Consider the following 25803-nt stretch of genomic DNA (forward strand, 5'->3'; position numbering starts at 1 on the left):
GTGACCAGCCTGGAAAGCCTCACTATTCAAGCCCTGGCAAGCTGCACAGTTCCTAACCCATTTAATTAGCTGTATTTTTAAGCCCTTGTTGGCAGCCTGCATTTGCAGCAGCTTCCACTCTGTACAATAAGAATAAAAAGGCTCTCCTAACTACAATGTTGATACAGGGCTGTCAACAGACAGAAACCTGTTCATCTGAGAAACATCTACACAGTTTCCCATGGAAAGAAAGGCAAGGGTGACAAAAGGCCTCAGTGCTATCCTACCCCGAGACGACCCAGACAGACTCAGGGTGCTATCCCAGAAATGTGCTGTGTGTCTTATATAACAAATGGTTAAATTCCTCATTTGTTTTAAAGACATAAAGGACTAGTAACACATGCAAGAAATTACAATTATCAACTCTAGGTCCCCACGTCTTTTTTCAGAACACAGAAAATTACAAAAATATATATAAGTAAGTCCTTTCTTTTCCATGTCAGTTACTGACTAAATTTTGATCTATGAAGAAGCTATCGATGGAAATACATCCTTTGGATTAAATGGCCTTGGCATTGAGAACATAGGCTGCAAGGATTTCAAAAGCAAAGAAATGTATGTTAAGTAAAAACTTTTCAGATCTCACTTCTGCTCAAAGCATCATGATAAACTAGATGCTTTGAGACAACTTTGTGCTGTAAAACTACAAGATTCATGGCCAAAATATACTTGCTGAATTGCTGGATATAGAAGTAGAGAGGTTTCCAGGGACATCATTTCCGTATCCTTCCAACTCCCTTCCGTAGCACTGCAAGGCAAGCTGGGCCTCAGCAGGGAGTGGTTAGTGGGCAGAAGGACAGGCAAGTGGTCTTGAGGGCTGACACCTACAATAGCTTCAGTAAGGACACTGAGCACTGGGCTAGTGGTTAGGTAGGTGAGCTAAGCCTAGGACCCCTAAGTAAGGCTGTGTTAAACCCAGACCCTCGAGTAAGGCTGAAGTGCCCTAGCTCTGTGACAAGCAGAAGTGGCAAATTCTCTTTGGAAGAAGGCATTCCCCACTTAGAACCAAGGGACTCACAAAGATAAAATCAAGTAGTAAGTTCACTCGATACCGAAGGATGTAAGAAGGCAAGCACCACAAGCCAGAGTCTCCACCAGGCCTTAGAGATACTGGAATGGGAAGATGTAGAATAGAGAAGAGCTATGTATGAAGTGCTTAGAGAAATAAAGTACAGAATCACTAAGACAAGTGAGCAACAAGAGACGATCAGGACTAGCACAGCAGATTTGTATGGAGATTAGTTAAAAACTTTTCAGGAACTTCTAAAAATAAAAATATGACTGTTTAAACCAAAAAACACCATGGAGAGGTTAAAAGACAGTTTGGACAGAGCAGAAGCAAGAACCTGAACAAAGAAAATAGAAGATTCCTTAAAAAGGAATGACTGACAGTAGACTCAGTAACAGCAATTATGGAAGTCAGAATACAAAGAAATACTATTTGCAAACAGATTAGAGAAAACAACTTTCTACCTAGTTGGCATAAGCAATGCCATGTGTTGACTTCATCTTCTTTCTGGCCACACAGGAAGACGACATTTCTCACCTCCTTGCATTGGGAGAGACCATATAGCTAGTTCCAGGCACTGGAACATGAGCAGAGTGATGTTCTTACTTTTAAGCCAAGTCTCTGAAATGTCCCTTGTGATACTGCATGCTTTCTCTCTTCCCTCACCGGACAACTAGATGCAGAAGATCCTAGAGAGGACTCTGAAACCCTTGGGAATAATGGAACCAGGGGATGAAGGACTCACATCACTGAGCCAATTGACCAGGAACACAGACATTGAAATGAGAAATAACCTTTTATTATGTTAAGCCACTGAGACAGGATTGTTTGTTATAGCGACTGGCCTAGTCTCACAATGCAACATTATAAAGCTACCTTTCAAAAAGGGTGAAAAAGACATCATCAGATAAATAACAACAAAAGTAATTTTTTATCTTATTTTTACTAAAAAACAATGACTTACATATATGTTTTAAGAAGAAGAAAAATGATCGAATGAGGACAGTCTGAGATGTAAGAATAGTGAAAAAATGGTAAGCATACATGTAAATTTAAAGACGATTCAACTGTATGCAATGATATAAAATATACACTTTATGATATATACTTTGTATATTTTATAACATTATAAAGTATTATAATAATAAGTAGTACTATTAGTAATAATTATGCCCAATTTACAGAATTTTAAAAAATGACAGCACTAAAATATTGATGACAATGGCATGCAGGTGAAGAGGAGAGAAATGGAGTTAAGGTATACTAAGGGTCTTGAATTATTTTCAAAGGGGGTTAAGACAGTGTTTTACTTTACAATCTGTTAAGACAAATATCATGATAAAATTTTAAGAGTAATCCCTAAAAAGATAGAAGCATCTACAGCAAGAATAATAATAATACATGGGTTAAAACTATCATGGAAAAAGCAGTTCAAAAAGAAAATTTTAAAGTAGAGGAAACAAATTCAGTTATTTCAGTCATCTCTATAAATGGACTCACTGAGCTTGTCAATTAGAAGATTGTTGTGTGTAAGAGACATACAAAAACAACAAAGGCACAGAATGACTGAGGAAAGTGCTTATCATTCACTTGGAAAACTACGAAAAGTCCTTACTTCTTTCCTTTGCACGGTCAAGAAGACACTCACCTCTTCCTTTGATGCTTCTGAGTCGAGCTGTAGTGTGAGATACATGATGATGTGAGGAGAGTTTAAGATATTCTGCTGGATACCTTCAATGTCTTCTCCCCAGAGAAGTCTTACCAAATCACTAGTGTTTGACTGTGCCTTTTTCTGTCTTGGTTGAGTTGTGTCCTTTTTCACAGCATATGCATTTTCAAATGTCAGTTTCACCTTTAAAAAATTAAAAGGTTGATTTTTCAATGACGGAAAATCAGCTGCAGTTTTCACAAAGAAGGATCTGTATGTGCACATATGCACCCAGGTATGCGCAGTATGCATAAAAGTCATCCTAGAGCACTGGGCTCCTTGATGGCAGGGACTGTGTACTCTGTTTATATTTGTATCTCCAGCTCCTAGGACAATGTCTGGCACATATGATTACAAATGCTTATAGAGTAGGAATGTATAATTCTCTGTAATAAGTTCATTAATTTAAGCTTAATCACTGTATTCTAAGTATTGACAGGAAATACAAGAAATGCCATGGGGAAAAAATTAGTATGATCTGATAGTGTAATAAAGAGCAACATTATATTATAAATGCCAACAGCACTAACTCATCTGGGGAAGGTAGAAGGAAGAGACTCAAGATTAAAATCAATCTCATACAACCAGAATTAGCTCTCCTTTCAAGTGAGGTGATACTCAAATATTCTTCTCTTAGACATTCTTTGTGATCATTTAGAATAAAGGCTAAGAAGAGTAAAAAAAACTGTCCACATGCTGGATCTTGGATCATGGCCCTAAGAAGATTATCAGTTTTATCAAGATGGTTTTAATTTCATGGCCTGATGTCAAACAAGATTGGTAAGAGTCCAGAATGTGGCCATTTTCCAGTTGTTGAAAGGTAGCTTCTACTTCTCAATTACCTTTCCTTGCAAATGGAGATATGTGTCTAGATGCCAGCTGGCCAAAGATAGCTTGCTCATTTCAAAGAAGCACTAGTGTAGGGGGCGGGGGAGGGAAATAAGTGGAGTGAATGCTAACCATGTACCTCCCCAGTACCTCCATTAAAAAAAAAAAAAAAATTCAAAGGCGCACCAGTGTGTATCTTGACTAAAAGAAGTTTTCACTAAATATAGTTTTGTGTAGCAAGGACATCATCATAAGCTATACAGACACAAAATATTTCTAATGTTTAAGACCTTATCAGAATACAGATGAGTAAAATGGGACATTCTAATTGTAACAATCCATAAAATTTTAAATTTAGACTTTAAAGTGCAGTGATTTTTAAAATTAGATTACATTTTAAATCAAAAAATAAATTCATACTTGATCAAGAATAAAGAATAAATGTATATTAAATCATCACACTGTATAACTTAAACATGTACAGTTTTTATCAATCATACCTCAATTAAAACTGAGGGAAAAAAGAAATCTTTTCAATATTTAAAAGCAGATAAAATTGTTTATATGTAGTAAGTTGCATTTTGAGAAAACATTTAAAAATTATTATCAAGACAGTGATAAACAATCCCTATTTTAATAATTTATTGAGAGGTACCATTTTTAAGGCCAACTTTAAATATATGATAAACACCAAACATATCACTGTCACTCTTTTTAAGAATGAGTTTTATATATTTATATATTTTTAGCAAAAATGTTAAGTACATTATTTTTAAAAATTCATTCATAATCCCATCAGCTCACCCAGCTATTGTTAGTGTTGTACTATAAAATAAATCTATCCTGATTGAATAAAACCTTTCAAAAGGAAAAATATCTAGATATTCTTTTTTTTTTTTTTTTTTTTGATTGGCAGGGAGTGACTATGGTTGTATTCAATTTTGCTTATCTGTAGCTGTCTGGCATTTCAGAGGCAGTAAGTTATCTTTGTCTACCTAAAGTAAATTAAGTTAAATAAATATATTTTCTAAAATAGGTTTCAGATTTTATTTTATTAAAAAGCGGAAAAGAGACATGGGGTCTAAATTCATCAATATGTATATATTTAGAGTTAAGATGAACCAGGTCACAACTAGAGAGTAAAAGGGAGAAGTTCCTCATGAAATTTTTCTAAGTCCAATGATCATGCTTTTTTTCACAAAACATTTAATATTCCAAATGGAAAATCTCAACCTTTACTAAATTTTTAATGTTTTCTGCAAACCTCATGCTGAAAAATGGGCCCTCAGTATTAGAATACAATACTTAAAAAGGCTGAGTAGAAAATTAGTATATTCGGAGGGAAAAAATTAAGAAAGCTGAACAAAAATATATAAAACAAATTAGAGACCCTATATGGGAACAATCAAGAGTTATCTGAGGAAAATTAATATAAGGATAAGGTGAGGAAGAGCTGAAGAGACACTCTCAGAAATGATCTTAGAGAGGTATGAAAAACAAAATTTGGTGTGAGATTTTGACCCAAATAGGCAACATGTAAGCATTATATGGCCTGAAAGACTACGTTCTAAGGGTGGCATCTGTTCTAGTGGGTAATGCTCAACCTATGTATACACAGATAAAAACAGAAACATAAGCATAAATATATTAAATTCTGGAACAAAGATCTGATGCAATAAATGGCTTGGTGGTCAGGGGGTTCTTTTATCTGAGAATGAGGACTTCGGAGGGTCCAAATAAAATACATGGGAGTCTTTGGTGGTTTCCTTGGAAATGTGAGAAATCTTTAGAATCTGGGAAAATCCTGAGTGCAGACTTTGTACCAGTAGAGAAGGGAGCTTTGAAGACTGTTCCCCTGGCACCGGGCTCTGGGGAGGAGCTAGGTATGTGAATGGAGGGGAGGGTGAGAAATCTTATGGTAGGAAGCACGAGATGAGTGACATCCTAAGGAAGCAGGTGTCACAGAGGCAGGCTGGGTCGGCTATGCGTCCATGAGAGCCATGCACCCTAGATGTGGAACAAGGAGAAAGACGGGTCCTTGCAGAAAGAAACATGCCTCCGAACAGGGAGCGCATCTCTTTCAGCTGAGATTTTTGTGGTTGGGGAGGTCAAAAGATAGGGTATGACTCACCAAAAATGACAAAAGGAAATGAGCTGGTAGACAAAAATTTACCAATTTTACCTTAGGCGGCAACAGCAACCTAAATTTTAAGATTGGTTTGCTCTGCCTAGTGAAGAAGGACACACTTGAAAACGAACTTTAATGTTACATTTGGCAAACAAACAGCATTTCTTGTCTGTGGTGCAACAACCTTTTCCTCTCACCACGACAAGAACTCAAACAAATACACCACAGAACCATCCATTAACATTCCTTAAGGAACTATCTTAGCCGCCATTCTGATTTAATGCAAAGATAATTACTCTTTAGCAAGACATTTTGAAAGGCTTACATGTTAAGCAGTTATAAATGTCAGGAAATCTGGTTGCTTTGATAAAATGATAAAAGGGTGAGATAGATAACTAAATTAAGAGTTGAGTGCTATTTTTTTTTAAAGGGGTTGGTATATGTAAATATTAAGGATGTTAAATGTGTTCTATACGAAAAATCTTTAATTAAGAAACATCTAAGATAGTTTATATGAAGCTTCTTGTAAAAAGGGTTTTTCCGTTTGAGTTTACATGAAGCTTTTCATAAAAAGGGTCTTCTGTTGTTCCTCCACCTGTGACAAGTTTCATCACCTCCTGTCTCCCTCAAAATGTTTTCTTGTTTGTGCGGTTTGCCCATCCTTTCTTTCTGCCTTCCCTCCCAGTTCAAGAGATGACGTGGCTTCCCTCAGGTCCAAGGAAATGCTCTGTATAAATTACCACTTCCAAAATCTTGTTGCTTCCTCTACTTCTATCTCCAACCCATCCCATGCAACAAGCAATGTCTCTCCAGCCCCTGCCAAACAAACCAACCCTCTCTCTCCTCATTAGCTACCATGTCTTCCTCTTCACACACGGGACCTAGGGAGACTGTCAAGGTTTGAAGCAGCTCCAGAGCCAGACCAGACTCTCACCTCTGCCTCATGGTCTGCACCGTCTCTCTCACAATATCTCTGCTGCTCTCTGCAAGCCTGATCCTTTCTCTTTTGCCTGGCAGATGCTTTGAATATTCCTTAGTCAAAATTCTGAAGGAATTGAGTCTACTCTGCTCAGTAAATTCTCTCCTTGATCCTCCTCTCCTGGGCAATCTCACAGGACCGCTGAAGACAGAACCTGGAAGGCATCTTGGACTCCGCTCTCTCCTGTAGGAAGTGCTATCCTCTTCACTTCCCACATACTTTAAATCAAATCTACTCCTTCTCCTCCATCTCCACAGCCAAGGCCTTTGCTGAGGCCTTCACCCCCTCTCTTCTGGACTAAAACCGACCACCTGGTTTCCCAACCTCCAGTAATGTCTAAATATATTACTAAAATGAAAATCTGATCACCTCAGTCCTCCGCTTTAAAATACTGAAAGAGCTAGTTATTTCTGGGCTCTGAAAATTTAAAAAAAAAAGTTACAAATACTTACAAAAAAATTTACCAGTCGACTTCCTAATTTTTCCACAGTATACATGAGTATCATTTTTGTGGAACAAGGAAATAATAAACATTAAAACATTCTACACAAGTATCATCTCCTTTAAGATGCCTTTTCTTCTTGTTTCAGGCCTAAGAAGTACTTAGAAGGTATGGGTCTAAGGTTAACGTTCTGTAGATTGATCTCCCAGAAAAGGAGTTGGTTTCCTCCAAAGCTCGAGGAAAACTGGCTGTGGCCCAGTGCTCAATGCAATCAGTCCTGGTCACCTGCAATGTTTGGACCTGACCCCCTGATCAGGCCCAGGGAGGGGATGGTGCTCTACCTGTATGATTACGTGCTTTTTGAATAAATGAGTGCACAGAGCTGTGGCAGCAGACCAAGGTCACAAAAGTAAAAAATTAGAAGAGTACCTGTACCTTCATTCTTGTCATCTGAATTTCTAAAAACTTTCTTTTTAAACCCACAACTTTTTATTAAAAAAATTTTAAACCTAAAGAAAGTCGCAAGAAGAAGACTGATTACCTATATATTCCTCCCCCAGCTGTATTCCTCACCAATTCCTCACCCATTGTTACTGTTTTGTCACATTTGCTTCCCCACCTCTTCTCCCCTCTCCTACCATTCTCACCACCTCTGTGTATTTAAAAGATTGTTTTGCCTGACATTATGCTGTACACTAGAGATTGATACACTGCAACCAACTGTACTTGAATGGAAAAAAATTTTTGGCCCAGACCACTTGATCATGATTTGCAGCTATTTGAAAACTTCATCACTACATATTTTAGCACATGTCTCCTAAGGATACACAAGCAAATATAATTGTGACACTTCGGAATTTTGATACTAAACACAATACTAATCTGTAATAAAGTCCATATTCAAATTTCCCCAACTGTCTCAATACAGCTGCTCCCCACTGCAGCGCAGGATCAGTTCAGGATTAGTCACTGCATTTGCTTGTATGTCAGTTCAGCCTGGCTTAGTCTAAAATAGTTTCCCAACCCTTTTTTCTTTCATGATATTAACATTTTTGAAGAATCTAAGACAACTGTTTTGCAGAACGTTAAAACCTGGCTTTAAAGGAAATGATTTGGGTTCCTTGTGCCTCACCTAGTACATAGGCTACGCCTTGGGACTTCACTCTGGTATTCTCAATCTATTTATAACAGAACTTATTTAAAATTCAAACACAGAACTGTAGTGTTGGAATAGGGCTCTTAGATTTATTCTCTCAAATCCCCTCTGAGAAAACTGAAACCCAGGAGAGTTTGGAAACTTGCTCAGTGAGAGGTTTGAAATAGAGATCTGCCCTCCTCCTCCTCAGTGACCTTTCCACCACATTACACACTGTCCCAGGGCATCTTCTGTTGGATGACAAAAAGCATTTCAGGCTATTTTTATACTCTGAGTATAAGTTAAAAATGTTACTGTTGGGTATTTCCAAATTACATCTCCTAAGGTATTCTTGATAAATCCGCATTCCTCTTATTGCTTGAATAACTGTTTGAAGTGCAACAGATACAAATGAGGTAAAACAACTTTTTCTGACACAAGTCTGCTGCAGTTAGTTCTAGCCCAGCAAGAGGAAGGGGATGCAGACACAAAGGTCCACCCCCCTGTGTGTGAAACGGAAGGATTGTACCAGCTCCAGTTCTTTGAGTCATTAATTCTGCAACCATGGACAGATCATTAACTCTCTCTTAGATTCTTTTTCTTCTTGTGTAAAATAGGAACACAAATGATCAGACTCTTACAGATGGTTATGAGGAATAAATGAAACTATCAAAGGAAATGGTATCAGCAAAGCACCAAAACACTTCCTGGCACAGCCACTAGTTCCCTTCCTAATTCTCAACTTGTATATAGTAAAAATCCCCTTGAAATTACAGTAAGAAGACAAGGCTGTGCTGGAGTGCAACATACTCTCTCAATATGATAATTCCAACTTGCAACAGTTTTTCTTCCATCTTTGAGACAAATTGCTGTTTCCTCATTTTGGCACAAGCTCTAAGAATAGGCACTTAACAGTCATGTTGTTATATATATATATATATATATATATATATATATACACACACACACATACATATACATAAAGACATATATATATTTTATATATATGTCTTGTATATACACATACACATTTGTTTGAACATAGAAGCACACTTAATGCAGCTGTAAGGCGAACTAGGCAAACAGCAGATACACAACTCCTATTTCATGCTCAATGAGGACATGGAAATGGTGGGTGAAATTGGGCCAAAATATTTAAATCATTATTTCTTTCTCCTCTTTTTTCTGCCAAGTGTGCATAGCTGAATTTGCAAATGTTAATTAAATATACATATAATGTAACTCCACTGGAAACATAACTCTTTTTTTTGCAGACAGAAAGGATGTGGCTGAACTCCGGCAGTACACCTGCAACTGACATGGGCGAGAAAGGAGGAGCCCTGACTCAGGGCTGAGGTGCAGCCAGTGTACATGGGGGAGGCTGTTTCAGTTGTTAAAACACTGTAATTCTTCATTACTGAATGGTAAGTAGCTGCCGTCTGAGCCCCCTGAGGTGCCCCAGTACCTTTGCCCCCCTTCTTGCTCCCCCCCTTCCTCTAGCAGCTGAAGGGGTAACAGCACACCCTACTCCGGCACTAGGCCTGGTGTCACCGGACTGCTATTATTTCAAACACCACCCCGTCTCCATCTCCATCTCTCTATCCACGCCTAGGCATTGCTGGTTGCTGGTTGCCACAATTATTCTAGCACTATCATTTGGCATTTCCAATGCTAGCTAAGGTTACTGAGCATCTGTGTGTGTGTGTGTGCATGTGTGTGTGTCTGTGTATTGGGAGAAGAAAGTGAACATAAGAGAAACCTTGTTTCTCAGAAAACAAGAATTATCATCATGGGACCTATTATTTCAGAATCTCCTATCAGATACAGATAAGATTCTGATTTATCAAGCCTTCTGTTTTTCATCCTGATCAATCCAAAAACTGTTTCATCCTCTCACCACCTGACAGAGCCTCTAGCCAGTGAAAGCGTATCATCCTCCACAACTCTTCAAAGAGAGAAAGCCAATTCCTGATGTTAACAGGAGCAGCACATTCACAAATAGGAAGTACAGCATTTTAAGACTACATCTAATGACCTAAAAAATGTCATCAGTAATACAAAATGTCAATGCTTAGAGTGTAACTGAAGAAAGAGATTTATTTTTACCTAGAAGGAATGAAAAATAATTCATTAAGTAGCTAAACAAAAGCTCAGCAGTGAGGCTAAACTAGGTAATGAAAAAACTCAACAAAATAGAATAGTTTTTAAAATGTAGTTTAAAACTACATTAAAAAACTTTATAGAAACTAGAGTTTAAGAGAATAGAAAATTCCATGACTGTCTTAAATGACTTTTCTAGGAATTGGACTCTCATCAGCACATATGGTACTTATAATGCAAAGTTGGTCATTATATATATTTTTAGTATTGTTCTCGTTCCTGCATGACTCGATATTTGTAGATATTTCTCTCTCTCTTTGGAACAATCTCCAAAAGCTAAAAACGTTAACAAGCATTTGAAAATTATCCAAGAGTGTAAGTATAACTTACCCATTATACATGACTACCTTCAGAATTAAAAAAAAAATAGCACGATATACTTATTTCATATAATTCATCATAAAACACAGAAAAACAATGTCCACACCTGCATAGGTCCAGGAATGCAAGACAGAACTCTCTCTATGTTCTCAGAGGTCACATCTACATCGTTCACAGCAACAAGGACATCACCTGAAAACAGAATCATAATGAACAATAGATGCGTGAATATCCAAAACAGAAAAAGATCTAGAATGGGAACATTAAAAAAGCATCTATTCTGATCTCCTCAAAGTAGAATGGAAAATGTGGTACAGACATTCGGGGACTTGTCCAAGGTTGTAAAGCTCTGTAGTGGCAGAGCGAACTTCCCACTCCACTGTTTCTTAAATTAAATGCAGCCCAACATTGCACCACAACTAAATATAACCTATGAATATTTAAAGGGATGAATATTTTCATTTTTGGTACAACTGGGAGAATTACATAAACCCAAGGGACAAATGGAAAATTTGTAGCGTAAACCAAGTCCTGCACTTAACAAAATTGAATCTAACCACTTAGACCCATAGTGAAAAAAATGCAGCTGAAATTTTAATTAAATCCATGTGGTACATCATAACTCAATAAGCTGGGTATTCACTGCTATTGCTGATCTGTGTCTACACACAGCTCTTTGTTTCAAAAGTCCCCAACCACATCAAAACCCATAACATGTTTTAGTATATATCTCCTTTTCCATGGCTTCTCTTTAAATGTGTATATTATCAAATTTAGTGGCTTTAATATAATAAAGATCACTGTTAAAATGGAAATTTACTTTCACAACATAAAGGTAGTATCTAAACACCAGTGAGCTATATTAATAGAAATACGCACATACCAAGGTTATTTTTTCTCATCATTCCTAAATATATCATTAGGAAATTGATTAAATAATTCATACTCATCTATTCATTAATTCACCCAACAAATACTTACCGAGCACCTACTGTATGCTAGGCACTGCTCTAGGCACTTGAGATCCAGAATTGAACAAACCAGACAAAAATCTCTACCCACATGGAGTTTAAGATAATAAACATATATATAGATAAAACAGTGTTGGTAGACAATACTCCATTGGTCTCTCATGTTTCTGTACACCACACAAGCCCAGGCCCTGAAAGTCTTTGTTCTGTATTATCTTTTCAAGGATGCTTGTATGGTGAACAGTTTTGGACAAGACAATGTCTCCCTCCAGAGCAAATGTAAACAGTACAATAAGGATAGTGTCTCCCTCAATATCTTACTGTTAATAATTGTTCTTTATAAAAGATTCATGCTCCCTAAGCTCAAAGTTCTTCTCCTTTAATGCAACCCACTATGTATAGAGGTGTCACCTGGCCCTCTTCCTCATGCCCTGTGGGAATGAAGGTTGGGGAACAGAAGAAATTGGCGTTACTCTGGCTACTGCTGTTCCTCCCTCTCCCTTCTTTCCTTGCTCACCTTTATACTTGATCATACGGGAAAGGGACTAAATGAGGAATGAGCAGGAGGAGTTTCTTAGGCCATGCTCATGAAAGCTTGCATTGGCCTACACTAGGTTTAGATGCTCAAGAGATGGTATTCAGTTGAGAGTTCCGCAGGTGAGAGTTCCACCAAGCCACACATGATGGTCTGCTATTGCAGCAGGTTGACCAATCCAGTAGTTTTTCTTAAAAGTAAGAAATGTATATATAATTATATCTCTGTGGTGTGTAATAGGAACTAACACGGTGTTGTAAGCCAATCGTACTTCAAAAACAAACAAATTCATAGAAAAAGATATCAGATTTGTGGTTGCCACAGGTGGTAGGGAGACGGAAGAATTGGATGAAGTTGGTCAAAAAGGTACAAACTCCCAGTTATAACATAAATAAGTACTGCATGTAGCTTAGTGGTAGAGTATGTGCTTAGCATGCACGAGGTCCTGGGTTCAATCCCCACAATCTCCATTTAAAAAAAAGTGATAAATAGATAAATAGCCAACATTTGTTTAAAAAAAGAAAGTACTAGGAATGTACCATACAACATAAATATAATTATCACTGCTGTACATTATATATCAAAATTGTTAAGAGGATAAATCCTGAGTTCTCATCACACGGAAATTTTTTTCTATTTATTTAATTTCATATCGATATGAAATGATAAATGTTCATGAAACATACTGTGGTAATCATTTCATCACGTACATAAGGCAAATCATTATGCTGTACACATTAGACTTAATTTGAACCTCTCTCTAGGAAGCATAGTAAGAAAGATGTAAAAAGTATTTTTAGGCAGTCTCTTCATCTTTGCCTAGCTGTCTGCTCTCAGGTAAGAATGACGAACAAAATATAGGAGCACCGATGTAAAACAAAACCACTTAGACCAGTCTAACCATGAGGTCTGCTGTCAGCAGATTATGCTATCCTCACGACACCAACATAGTGAAACCATTTTAAAACTTGTTCCTTTAAACTAAAACTCCATTAGATAATGTCCCACATGACTTTTTTTTTTCTCCAAACCCTAACAAATACAGTTCTGTAGTTTAGTGTTACCTGAACTATCATCTGAAAGCATCATGTCCAACAAACCACTAAAAATAGGAGACATGTATCATCACAAAAGATACGAAAATAAATTTTAGAACAAGTGCAGTATATACATAATAGTTTTAAATGTTTAGTAGAAAATTATCTCTTTCTACGAAAGAAGTATTATATCCACTTCTCATTCCCCAGATATTTGCTTTCCTCAAGTTTTTCTGAGGATCTTTGTGAAGCGACTCAGAGATGGCAGGCTTCCTGGACATCACATCACTGCAGTGGGCAGCCTGTACTCCGGGAAAGTTCTTTTCAACAAGTGCATGGGAGTCATTAGTATGCATAGTCCCCCTTCAAAGGCTGAAAGGAAATGAACTGCATGAATTGGTTTGAATCATTGAATGAGAAATTACCTCGGGATTATGGATGGGTAGAAATAAGAGGGAAAATGTATAAAGAGATACATGCAAGAATCAAATAAAACATAAAGAAAGGAATCAATTTATCACAATGTTTAAATCAACTCTTCAGCGTAAAGTGTATTTGAGAAAACTCATCAGTTTCTCAGCATCTACTTAATATCAAACAATAAATATGTACTGAAGGGCTCCTACATAAGGCAACAAATACTATGAAAATATATATGTGAAGTTTGCTTACTCTTCCATATATGATATGAATATGCTATACACAAAGGATATACAGTTTAAGAAATTTTGAAATAAAATTGTTACCCATAAATGTAGGAAAAAGAAAGGATACATATCAAAATGCTGCCTTTGGATGATTGGGCTTTTTATATTTTTTGTTTAATTACATTTTCGAAATGGTCTACAATAAGCATATATTAAAAAAAAATTAAAACTCACATTTTACAAAACACACACACTGTAGTAGGCAGAAGAACTGTCCTCCAAAAATGCCCACATCCTAACCTCTGAAGTCTGTGAATATGTTACTTTACATGGGTAAAGGAACTTTGCAGATGTAGTCAAATTAAGGATCTTGAGATTGGGAGATTATCCAAGTGAGCCCAATGTGATCACAGGGTTATTATAGGAAGGAGGCAGGAGAAAGAGAGACTTGAAGATGCTATGCTGCTGGCTTTAAAGATGGAGGAAGGTACCACATGGCAAGGAATGTAGGTGGCCTCTAGAAGCTGGCCAAGGAAACGGGTTCTCCCCTGGAGACTCCAGAAGGAATGCAGCTTTGTAGACACTTTGATTTTAGTGCAGAAAAACACATTTAAGACTTCTGACATCCAGAACTACAAGATAACAAACTTGTGCTGTTTTAAATCACTAAGTTTGTGGTAATTTGTCACAGCAGCAATAGAAAATTAATACACCTGCTTAACAATATAAAGCAACCTTGTCTAAGCACCAAATGAGAGTCAGTGAATGCTAAAGAACAGATGGATATACAAGGTACATTGAGAGGTCATAAGGAAAATAAATCAGGCTTGTTAGAAGTGGGTATTTATGTACAGAAGGACTGGGAAATACGGATGAGGCAGTGGCATGGGATCAGATTGTGAATTTAATTTGATCATTTAAATTAAGCTGAATTTCACTTCAGAGGGGAAAGAATCTGGTTTTTGAAACATAGTTACATAATGCCATTTTATACATTCAAGGTAGTGTATTTACTGACTTCTTAAGTTTTCAGAGAATAAAAATTATTCTATTTTTTAAACTTCAATATCAACCTCTCATCTATAATATGCAAACACTAAAGTAGACAAAATTAAGGTCCTTCCCAAACTACCATTCTTGAAGTCCTTGAATAATGGTAGCTCATATATTTTAACTATCATTTAGAATATTAAGTAAAATATCACATTCTCTAAAGATGCTGGATAAGAAACTAGTGTAAGGATTTTATTTCTCATTAAATAGAAAATAATACTACAGAAATGTTGTAAAAATTATCAGTGACCCCAGCACTATAGCCCTGATTGTTTTTGCAAATTATTTTTAGTCTTTACCTCTGTTCATACAAATGAGGCATAGAGGATTTCTGTCCTTTTAAACTTCTCAAATAGGAAGAATTTTTATGCTGGTATATAGTTCTTAGAATTATAATTTTAATTGTCAAATAACATCAATTTATTTAATTACAACTTGAATAACCGTACATTTTCATACTTTTTCCTTTTTATTTTTACTAAAAAATGCTTCAATACATGTTTTAATGCACATAGTGCTTCTTCTTTTTACATCTGGAGGCAAAAAGCTTTTTCTGTAAAGATCAGATTAATAAATACTTTAGGCTCTGCAGGCCACATGGTCTTTGTCGCAACTCAACTCTGGCACTGTAGCTTGAGAGCAGCAATAAATGCATGAATGTGGCTGTGTTCTAATAAAATTTTATTTATAGACACTGATATTTGAACTTCATATAATTTTCATATATCATAAAATATCACTCTTTTTATTTTTATTTTTCTGACCACTATAACTGGTTAAAACCATTCTCAGTTTGCAGACTGCGTAAGAACAGGTGGTGGGCCTGACTTGCCCCACTGGCTGTGGCCTGCAGATGTGTTTTAGGTTATTTCTTTAGGATAAATGTCTCAAAATGGACTCACTGGGGTAAACAGTAACTACACTGTTGTAACTTAATAGTGGTTTCCAAATTACATTTTGAAAGGATTAAGTATTTATTTTCTTTTTCATTAAAGAGAAATCTTCTGGCACTTTCCCTGCCCATCCAAGTGAGCAACATGGCAAGTGAAAGCTCTCTGTGTGGAATTCACAACACATGGGTCCCAGCTTTATCACTGGCTGGCTGCTCTCGGGTAAGTCACGCAATTCTTCTGGTGCTCATCTGTAGAGGGAAATAACTGCACCAGAAGCCCTCAACAAAGGCCTAAAAACTCTAAGCCTGTCTTTCCAGTGAACTCACTGCTTCAGTCTTTCCTTTACTGGTGGATCAAGTACCACGGATAAAAATGTGGGGAAAAAAATGATGGTAAGAGAGGAGAGACAAACAAGCAGAGTTACTTTCATTAAGAATATTGAAATTTTACAACTATTACAGAAGAAAATAAAAATGTGTACCAAATAACAGTCTGCAAATTATTAGAGAACAAAACCATACATTATGCGTTCATAAAAACCAAATCTGTCTTTTCAAAAGAGCATTTCAACTGTTTTCACTAGAAACAACCCAAATGTCTATCAACAGTGGGATGGAAAAATAAATAGCATATATTCATGCAACAGAATGCTACGTAGTGACAACATGGCTATTTCTCATAGATTATAAGCTAAAGAAAACAGAAACAAGAGAATACACACCACATACTTCCATACCATATACCCATTTACATAAAGTTCAACAACTTTCATTGATAGAAAACTTCTGACTTTTGGAAGATTACCTTTGGGAACGGGGACTGATGTGGAGTGTTCTGGGTACTGAAAACATTCTGTATCTTGACCTGGGTGGTAGTTACACAGTTATATATATATGTCAAAATTTACTGAGTATACACTTACGATGTGTGCATGTTATGAATGGAGTTATACCTCAATTAAAAAGATTTTTAAAAAAGTAAACTAAAAAATACTTCAAAAATTTTTTAATTAAAAGAGAAACTTAGCACAGGTGTTATACAAAATAAATTTATTCAGTGATCACAGGTGAGAACATTAGAAGCTAACACAAAAAGACTTTGAAATAAAAACTTTATTGTTTCCCAGAAATAGTGTTCAGGGGTGTAAGTGTTTAGAACATTAATGTGTAATTTCTCTAACCCTATCCTTTCCAATCCTCAAAAAATACCTAGTGAAAATGACCAACATTTAAATGGGTACACTTGAAGAAAAAATAAATCACTGAGGTGATGTGCAGTTTTTAGGATGTGGAAAAAAGGGGAACTAACATTTGCTCTAGACCAAGACAGGGGCTGGCAACAGGTAGTCCACGAGCTATCAGCTATTAAACTTTAAGAAAAACACAAAAACAGAATATAAAAATAAACATGCAAGCCCCTGGCAGCAGGAACAGCAAAAAATGGCACCAAAAAAGGTAGCAAAACTCCCAGGAACCCAGCAAAGAAGAATCAGAATAGAATCTGCTGTTGTGAAAAGAAAGAAGGAAGAGGCACCAGTCTCACTGTACCAAGGGACTTAAGTCAATGGTGGGTCATCCTCCAGCCAGACAATGGCAGAGGTCATCCTGAGCAAACTGCACTGACCAGGACAAAGTTTTCATGATACGCCTGCCTATGGGGTGACTGCAGTGCAAAATGTCACTATGAAAGAGGCACGTCAGAAATTACATCACAGGAGCATCTTGTGGGATTAGCAAACTCAACATGACATGAAAATCATCCATTCTTTATCCCCAAAGTATATAATTTAAAAAATACAGAACATAATCATCAAATTAAAATCTTGAATGAGTAGAGAAAATAATCATCCATAATGCTTCAACACTTACCCAACACTATCAGCATTTTGCTGTATTTATATTAACTTCTAACTGTGGCCCCTGCATATTTTCTTTTTACATAGTTTATTCATTCACTCAGTAAATGCTTTTTGAGGATTTAGTATGAGCCAAGCATTTTGCTATGTACCAAAGATAAAATGGTCATTTTGTTCGGACAAATTTCCTTTTCTACTTATTAGTAAATTATAAACTTTTCCATTACAAACTTGGAATGAGCCTCATTTTTCTAACTTTTTACTGCTATTTAACATATGCGGGGAAGTGCACAAATTGTAGGAGTACAATACAATGAATTATCGCAAAGTGAACATATCCATGTCACTACTACACTCAGGTTAAAAAGTAGTCTCTTGCACCTTGTGTATCTTTAAGTTATTTTACTAGTGTTTTGGGAGTCTCTTCCTCTCTCTGGTTTGTTCTCCTTCCTCCATTACAGATGGTGCAGAGATCATGCCTAGAGGTAACCAGCAGTCCTAAAAGGCTCAGCCAGATACTCAGACTGGAGTATCAGGGGAGAGGAAATATGGACTAAAGAGTTTCATAGGTCATAACCATCTCTCCACAAGGTTTCAAGAGAAAAGGGTAAAAAGAATTTTAGAGATTTGGCTATAACTCAGCCCAAATAGGCATTCCAGGCGGAGGCCCCAGGTAAGCATAAAGAGAATGCCTTAAGCTGGAGTATCCCAGCACGCGGGATCCTAAAATTATCGTGGTTGGCAACAACCAGGCAGGATTTCGTAAGCAGGAATTCTGGCCTGCTTTGACAGAACTAAAAGAACAAACACTAGAGACATTTCAGTCCAGTTCCATCATTTTACAAAAAGGGAAGCTGAGGACTGAGAGGATGTAAGTACACACCCGCTCCCGTTGCAGGTATCCACTGCTGCAATCAATCTCCCAAAAAGCTCAGCAGCTTAAAACAACAACCATCGTTCGTAACCATGTGTGGAGATGGATGTTAACTAGACCTACTGTGATGACGATGTCGCTGTATACACAATATAAAATCATTATGTTGTATACCTGAAACTAACCAAATGTTATGTCAATTATAACTCAATTAAAAAAAAAAGAAAACAAACAAACAACAACAACCGTTTATTCTCTCCCCCAGTTCTGGGGTTGACAGGGCTCAGCTGAGGTTCTCACTCAGGGCTCGTCGTGTAGTCACAGCCAAACGGTGTTTGGGGCTGGATTTACCTGGAAGGCATCTTCACTCATGTCTGGTGGCCTTTGCTGCAGGGAGGCTGGGGTCTCGGCCAGATCACTACTCATGGCCTCGTCACGTGGCCAGGCCTTCCTGCCGGCATGGTGACAGGCAGAAGCTGCACCACTTTTTATGAGCCCACTTCAGTCACACAGTACCACTTAAGCTGTAGTCACAAGCCCACCCAGACTCAAGGCAGCGGTTGGGGGAGGGACACAGAGACACATAGACCATAACTCTGCCTGGGAGGAGTATCAACATTACATTTTAAGGAGAGAATGTGGGATCTTGTTGCAACCGTTTGGAGCACACACTTTGCACGGATGCCCTTCCTGCAGGATTCCTCCTTGCAAACCTCTATCACGGCACTTATCACACTGTGGGAAACCACTGATTTCTGACCCACCTTTTCCACCATTGTACGAGCTCCTTAAGAGAAGAAACTGGATCATTAGAGTCATCTTTGTATTCCTGGTACTTAGTGGATGCTCAAAAAATTATTTGTTGAATCAATAAACAAACAAAATTTGGACTTAAAGTAAGAAATATTTTTAAATGCTTCTAAAGTATCTATAAAAGTTTTTATCAAAATCTTTTAGGCTGGGTCAACTTAAGACTGCCAGCTTTGAGAACTGTGAATACCTTTAAGTTTCATTAGTAATACATTCTCATCTTTGACTAATCTATCTTTAAGTACTAAAGTTGCTACTAACTCAAACATATCCAACAGCTTAAAATGTATCAGCAACACAAAACGCTCATCTTAACATATATTCAAAATAACTTGTGAATTTATTATTTTCCCCTCAAAATTGGTGAGATATTTTATGACAAACACCCTTAAGAGGAAATTTATGTACAATACCACTGTTGCTAAATATGCCAAAGGAAATAGTTTAAAACCACTCCAAGAACTTACTGTACTCAAGTGCAAACATACAATTTTAAAGTATTTTTATTCATAAATTACATATTTTTATATCATGTTATTGGATATACGTCATTCAAACCTAAATTATCACTGTCAACTTATTTTCTTTTTCTTGTCACAATCAACTTATTTTCTTTTTCTTGTCAGCAAGTACAACCAAGATGAAACAAAATTATATAAAAACTCAAAAATTACTTAAGCTGTTCCCTCGCCTAAACGAGGCACACACGTATATTCAACGCACTAAAGTGTTTGTCTTAAGAACACTGTGCCTTGTAGTACACCATCCTTACAATTACACTGTTGTCCCAAATGTCAAGTAGTCCTTAATTTGTTGAGACTCTGGGTATATTTCTGTTTTGATCACTTTCCTCACGAGGTATAATCAGTCATTAATCCCCCCAAACAAGGACTAATGCTCACCAGCAGCACTTACTTACCGATTAATATCTGACCACTCTTCATAGCAGAGCCTCCAGGCAGCAGGCCATGGACCACGAGCCTCTCTCCACCGCCATGCTTTCCAGTTCTTCTCCAGCTCCACTTGGTCTGATGGATAATCCCAACCAGGACTTCCAGAAGCTTGAGCTGCTCTTTGGCTTTGGTGATGGTTAGCTTTTTAGGGTTTACATAAACATTCACATCTTTGTACCGCTGTTGGACGACAATTCCTGTTTTCTGATTGGACTGATGCTTTAGGATGGATACTGGCCCACTGTCATTGCTATTTTTTTTATTATTGCGCTTGGGTAAAAGTTTTTTACTTTTTAAAATCTTAGTGAACCGCTTGAGTTTGGGTTCATATTTTTTTCCTTCTTTGTAATCATCTTCTTCAATAATAATCTCGTTTTCACTGAACCTGACATGGTTCACAGTAGGTGTCTCAGGAAGGAGGCTTTCTTCCTCACCCTCACTCAACTCCAAATAAAACAGCTCTCCATTTTTCTGAACACTGTCCAGCCATTCAGGCTCAAGGTCACTATAAAAAAAGAGAAAAGATAATCTAAATAGCAGTCAAACATGAGAAAAACAGTTATGTCTTTCCAGCAGGGGGTGTGGGAGTATGGGGAACAGGGAGATGGGAAGGGTGAAAGTTCTTTGATTATTTCAAAGTCTCCTTACTGTTTCTAATGTATTGTAAGCATCAACATTATTTCCTATAGAGCCTTGAAGAACGGAGGTTGGAGAAGGGATCAAGATGGCATACAGATAGAAAAGAAAACAAATAAAAAAAGAGAAATGGCCCCCTGCTAGAATCTAAGGTTCTGTTTTGTTTTTAAATCTAAATTAGCCCCTGTGTGATTATTGTTCACTTTAGACAATTTCACTGGACAATAATTTACATTAGTAGTTGATTATGCAATTATATCCAGAGACATAAGACATTCAGAAACTGTACAGAAAAACATCCTCTTTCCATAATTATTCAGCATGGCTGACATGTTAAAACAAAAACTAAAGTCTACCAGCATTAAGAGACTTTGTGTATACAATAAATTTTCAAAAAAAAAAAGCATTAACTCACTATGAACTAAAACCTTTGCTGAAAACAACTAGTTTATAATCACAGTTAATAGTAATCACTACTGTAGCCTATAATTTCCATAAAATTCCTTTTAATGAATAATTGTGGTAGGAAGCGTAAACTACATATTACATAATTCATCATATGATTGTAAAAAGTTTTAACTGGGAAGCAGGCCATTGAAAAAAACAAAAATATTGCTATTAAAATGATTGAAACATACATTGTAAACTGACTATACTTCAATTAAAAAAATGATTGAAACAGTATTAAAGAACAAAAATACTCATCTTAAGGTAACAAACCTAACTACAAACTCTAGCCTGTTAAATGCTATGAACAGCTTACCTTTCAAGCTGCTATTCTTTAGAGCAAAATTGGTCACAGTGGAAAAACTAACATGTAGAGAGAGATTTTTCAGACACATGAGCTGTAATATCCTGGCGTGAAAGGGTATAATTTGTGTTCTAATCATTCAGTCAGAAGACATTTTCAGTTTTCTGCAGTGTTTGTTAGCAACTCTGGTTCTTTTAACTTAAAAGTCAAAATGTGAAAATTAACACCCCCAGAAACGCACTGTTCTATCAGTCAATCTGAAACTAACCACTGCCCTGGTCCGTGGGTGATAATATTTACATAAATAAAATAATATATAAGAATTTTCAACTCTATATAAATGGTTAAAAAAATAACTATTCCCAGATATCAAAACTAGTATTTCTTAGGCACTTGCTGATTCCCAGTGTGTGGCATCACTTTAGGCACTTTTAGCATCGATTCCTGTGGATGATTCATCATGTATCAATTGTTTTGACCATACCTATCTGTACCTGCAGAAATCAGTATTTAATAAAGATACGTATATATATCTTTACCCAAAGACTATACCAATTCACATTTCCACCAGCAATGAAAGAGACCCATTTTCTTAACCTCTAGATTTAAAAATATTTCACTTTAAGTGGAAGAAATCTTTTTTAAAAAAAGAGGAAGAAATTAAAAGAAGGGAGATAAGAGATAGGAATAAAGACAAATAAATGAATGTGGGAGTCTGTAAAAGGCGGCAAAACATATAATAAAAAGGAAATGAACTGAGAAGTCACAGACCTTGGTTCAAACTCTGTTCTACTGAGACTTTTCACTTTTTTAAGTTTTTGTTTTCCTCATCTAGAAAATGGATTATAGCTACCTCACAGGGCTGTTATCAACAGCAAATAAAACAATGTGCCTGGCAAGATAAATGCCAAATAAATGACAGGTCCCTTCCTCTCACCCTGCAGAGTCAGAACTGTGGAGAAACTTACACCTTTATGAGACATAGCTCTTATACTTCTGAATTTTTCCAACCCGTGGCAATAAAGGAAGATTTCTCTGGTGACCTCTATTTGCTAGGTTCCAAGCTAAGTGCCGGTGACGTAAGAACCAAAAGGAGATGCTGCCTTCAAAGCCACAGTTCAGAATTCCCAGGAGGATTCCTTATCCCTACTAGGGTGATTAATTCCTATTTAGATAAACATCAAGAGCATAACTGATCAATGTGTCAGAAGGTTTAACAGAGGTGGAAAGACTGCATTCTGAAATAAGTTCTATTAGAACAAAGGGAGTTTATTAAAACAGCAATAAAACAAAAATCCCAACTTTTCATGGCAAGTATTCATTAATAATGAAAATAATATTATATGTAGATTCTCCCCAGCGTAATCTTTCCTCCTTTTTAGTGTGGACTGGACTTAGTGATGTGCTTCCAAAGAACAGAGTACGTAAAGTGAAAAATAGCAGCTTCACAGTGAAGAAACCTGGCAGATACCATCTTAGCCAAGTGACTGAGGTTATGAAAAACAAGCAAGGACTGAGAAACTGTCACAGACCAGAGGAGACTAAATGCAATATGATATCCTGGACTAGATCCTAGAACAGAAACAGGACATAAGTAGAGGAATGGTGAAATCTGAGAAACGTCTGGAGTTTAGTTGATGGTACTGTACTCATATGAATTTCTTAGTTTTCACTAGTGCACTGTATCTGTGTAAGATGGTAACATCTGGGGAAAACTGGGTGAAGGATATACAGGAACTCTCTGCATTACCTTTGCAACTTTTCTGTAAATCTAAACTTATTCCAAAATAAAAGGTTTATATTTTTAAATGAATTAAATCTAGCAGTTTTAATTCAGATTTCTGTAATACATGAGTCACCTTAATCAATATTAATATAAATATTCATCTCTTTTCTGAGGTCCTACAGTACAAGCTGCAAAGTTGTCATTGTGTAAATGTCTTTCAATGAGATTCTTACAAGTTGTTTATTGTACTTTGCTCTAAACAGGAATAACTTTATTTACTTATAGTCTACCCTCAAAGTCTAACAACACTTTAATTGGTTTCAAGGCCCTAACTGATGCAGTAAAGATGAGTAGAGTCCTTCTTCCCAAAGAAAAACTTGCTAATTTGCAAATAAGCAAGTTCGAGTTCTCTTACATAAGCTGTGACATAAATATATTAAAGAAAATGAACTTCAAATAATACTGGTAAGTTTCTCAATTACTGATGTATTCAAGAATTCTATATTGATACTAAATCTTTGTTTTTTTTTTTCACTAAATCTTTTTTCTTCTTCTAAGTTATCAAATATCTCAGATCTTAGTTTTATTAATGTCAGCATTTTTCATCAAATGAAATAGTATCAAGATTTCCTTGGCCACCATAAGAAAAACGTTACGAAATAGCCAGCCCTCATGGTACATTTCCTTAAGGAAAAAAGACTTTTGCTACTACTGCTACTACCTGTTACATTATGCATTTTTCCCCCTTCTTAGTGGGGAAAGCACTATGTGGTTTACCAAAGTAGCCGACACATGTAGTTACCCAGTTGCATAGTGCTAATAAGTACAGCAAGACAATTCTAGGCACAGAGAAAAACTATGCACAGTAAAAACAGCATGACAGATTATCAAGGATTCTAACTGGGGCTCCTTTAGTAAGTACTGATCTGTCTAATGCTTTTTTTGTGTTTTCACTTCTGTGCTCTGTCCACCAGTAATATCTAATTTTCATTCCTGAAGTCTTTTGATTATTTTATAAAAGAAAACCATGACTTTAATAGTTCAAGCCTATGCCAGCTGTTACAGCAGCTTGAGGAGGTGGGGAACCTGGGATGGGCAGATGATGCTCCTTCTGGATGAGCTACAGTCCCCACTGGGACAAACGTGAACCATGTCAGAGAATAGGAAGGGATCAGCCAGCGAACTACTGACTGCGTACTCACCGCATGAAATAAATTTTCACATCTCCACTGGAACTATGCTAATGAGCCTGTCCCCTACCCCAGTCCTCCAGCTAAACGGGGCATGGCTACACATCACAGTTAAGGATACAGTCTAACCTTGGTAGAACTGAAATCACAGACCAGCAAATCATTTTCAGATAGGGATTTATTGTGCTTTTAAAGATGTCAGGTGGACAGAGAGCTCATCACCTCGGTGAAATGCAAGTTCCAAAAGTGAGGAATAAAAAATGCTATAGAAGGGGGGAGTTTGGAGAGATTAAGTCTAAGAGGAATCAAATAAGGTTCTAGGAGAAGGTGGCACTTTAAATGGGACCTTGAATGACTGTGACAAGTAGAGCTAGGAAGAAAAGGTGTTTTAAACAGAGAGAACAAAGTACATATAAATGTAGGTGTGCAAGAACATGGTAGGAATGAGAATGGACATTTCAGTGTAGCAATGTTATACACTGAATGTTTATGTTCCCCCAGAATTTATATGTTGAAACACTAGCACCCAATGTGATGGTATTAGGAGGTGGGGCCCTTGGGAAGTAATTAGAATTAGATGACATCACAAGGGTGGAACCCTTACGAATGGGATTAGTGCCCTTAAAAGAGTCACAAGGAACTTGCTTCTCCTCTCTGCTATGTGAGAATATAATGAGAACTTACATCCTGTAACCTGGAAGAGAGACCTCACCAGAACCCGACTATGCTGGTACTGATCTTGGACTTCCAGCCTCCTGCAAAAAAATAAATTTCTGTTGTTTATAAGCCATTCAGTCTAGGCTGTTTTTAAAACAGCATCCAGAGGTGAGACAAGTAGGAATACTGGTGGCTTAAAAAAAAGATCATCAAAGATGAGATCAGGAAGGCTAGGGACAGGTCTAAAGGAGCTATTAAAAAGCATCCTAAGGAATCTGGAGTTTATTTGGAAAGCCATCAAGCTTTTGACTAGAAAAATGATTTACTAGGCTTTTTTAAAAAAAGATCAGTTTTAGGTTCACAGCAAAATTGAAGGGAAGATAGATTTCCCATATACCACATGTGCAGCCTCCTCCATTATCAACATCTCCTACCAGGGTGGTATATTTGTTACAATCAATGGACC

The 25803-nt window shown here is 36.9% G+C and overlaps 1 protein-coding gene across 3 annotated transcripts in view; it reads right to left on the minus strand.

Annotated features, from left to right (window-relative positions):
* INTU (inturned planar cell polarity protein) overlaps positions 1–25803 on the minus strand; it is a 73240-nt gene that overhangs the window by 33722 nt on the left and 13715 nt on the right. For all 3 annotated transcript variants that reach the window (XM_031466402.2, XM_010977664.3, XM_031466405.2), the window contains exons 2-4: positions 20344–20882; positions 10856–10941; positions 2697–2900 (exon numbers count right to left, since the gene is read on the minus strand). In XM_031466402.2, coding sequence (XP_031322262.1) covers positions 2697–2900; positions 10856–10941; positions 20344–20882 — 829 coding nt within the window. The remainder of the gene's footprint in view (positions 1–2696; positions 2901–10855; positions 10942–20343; positions 20883–25803) is intronic.

This window comes from Camelus dromedarius, chromosome 1 (genome assembly GCF_036321535.1).
Source record: "Camelus dromedarius isolate mCamDro1 chromosome 1, mCamDro1.pat, whole genome shotgun sequence".
In the NCBI taxonomy this organism is placed as follows: domain Eukaryota; kingdom Metazoa; phylum Chordata; class Mammalia; order Artiodactyla; family Camelidae; genus Camelus; species Camelus dromedarius.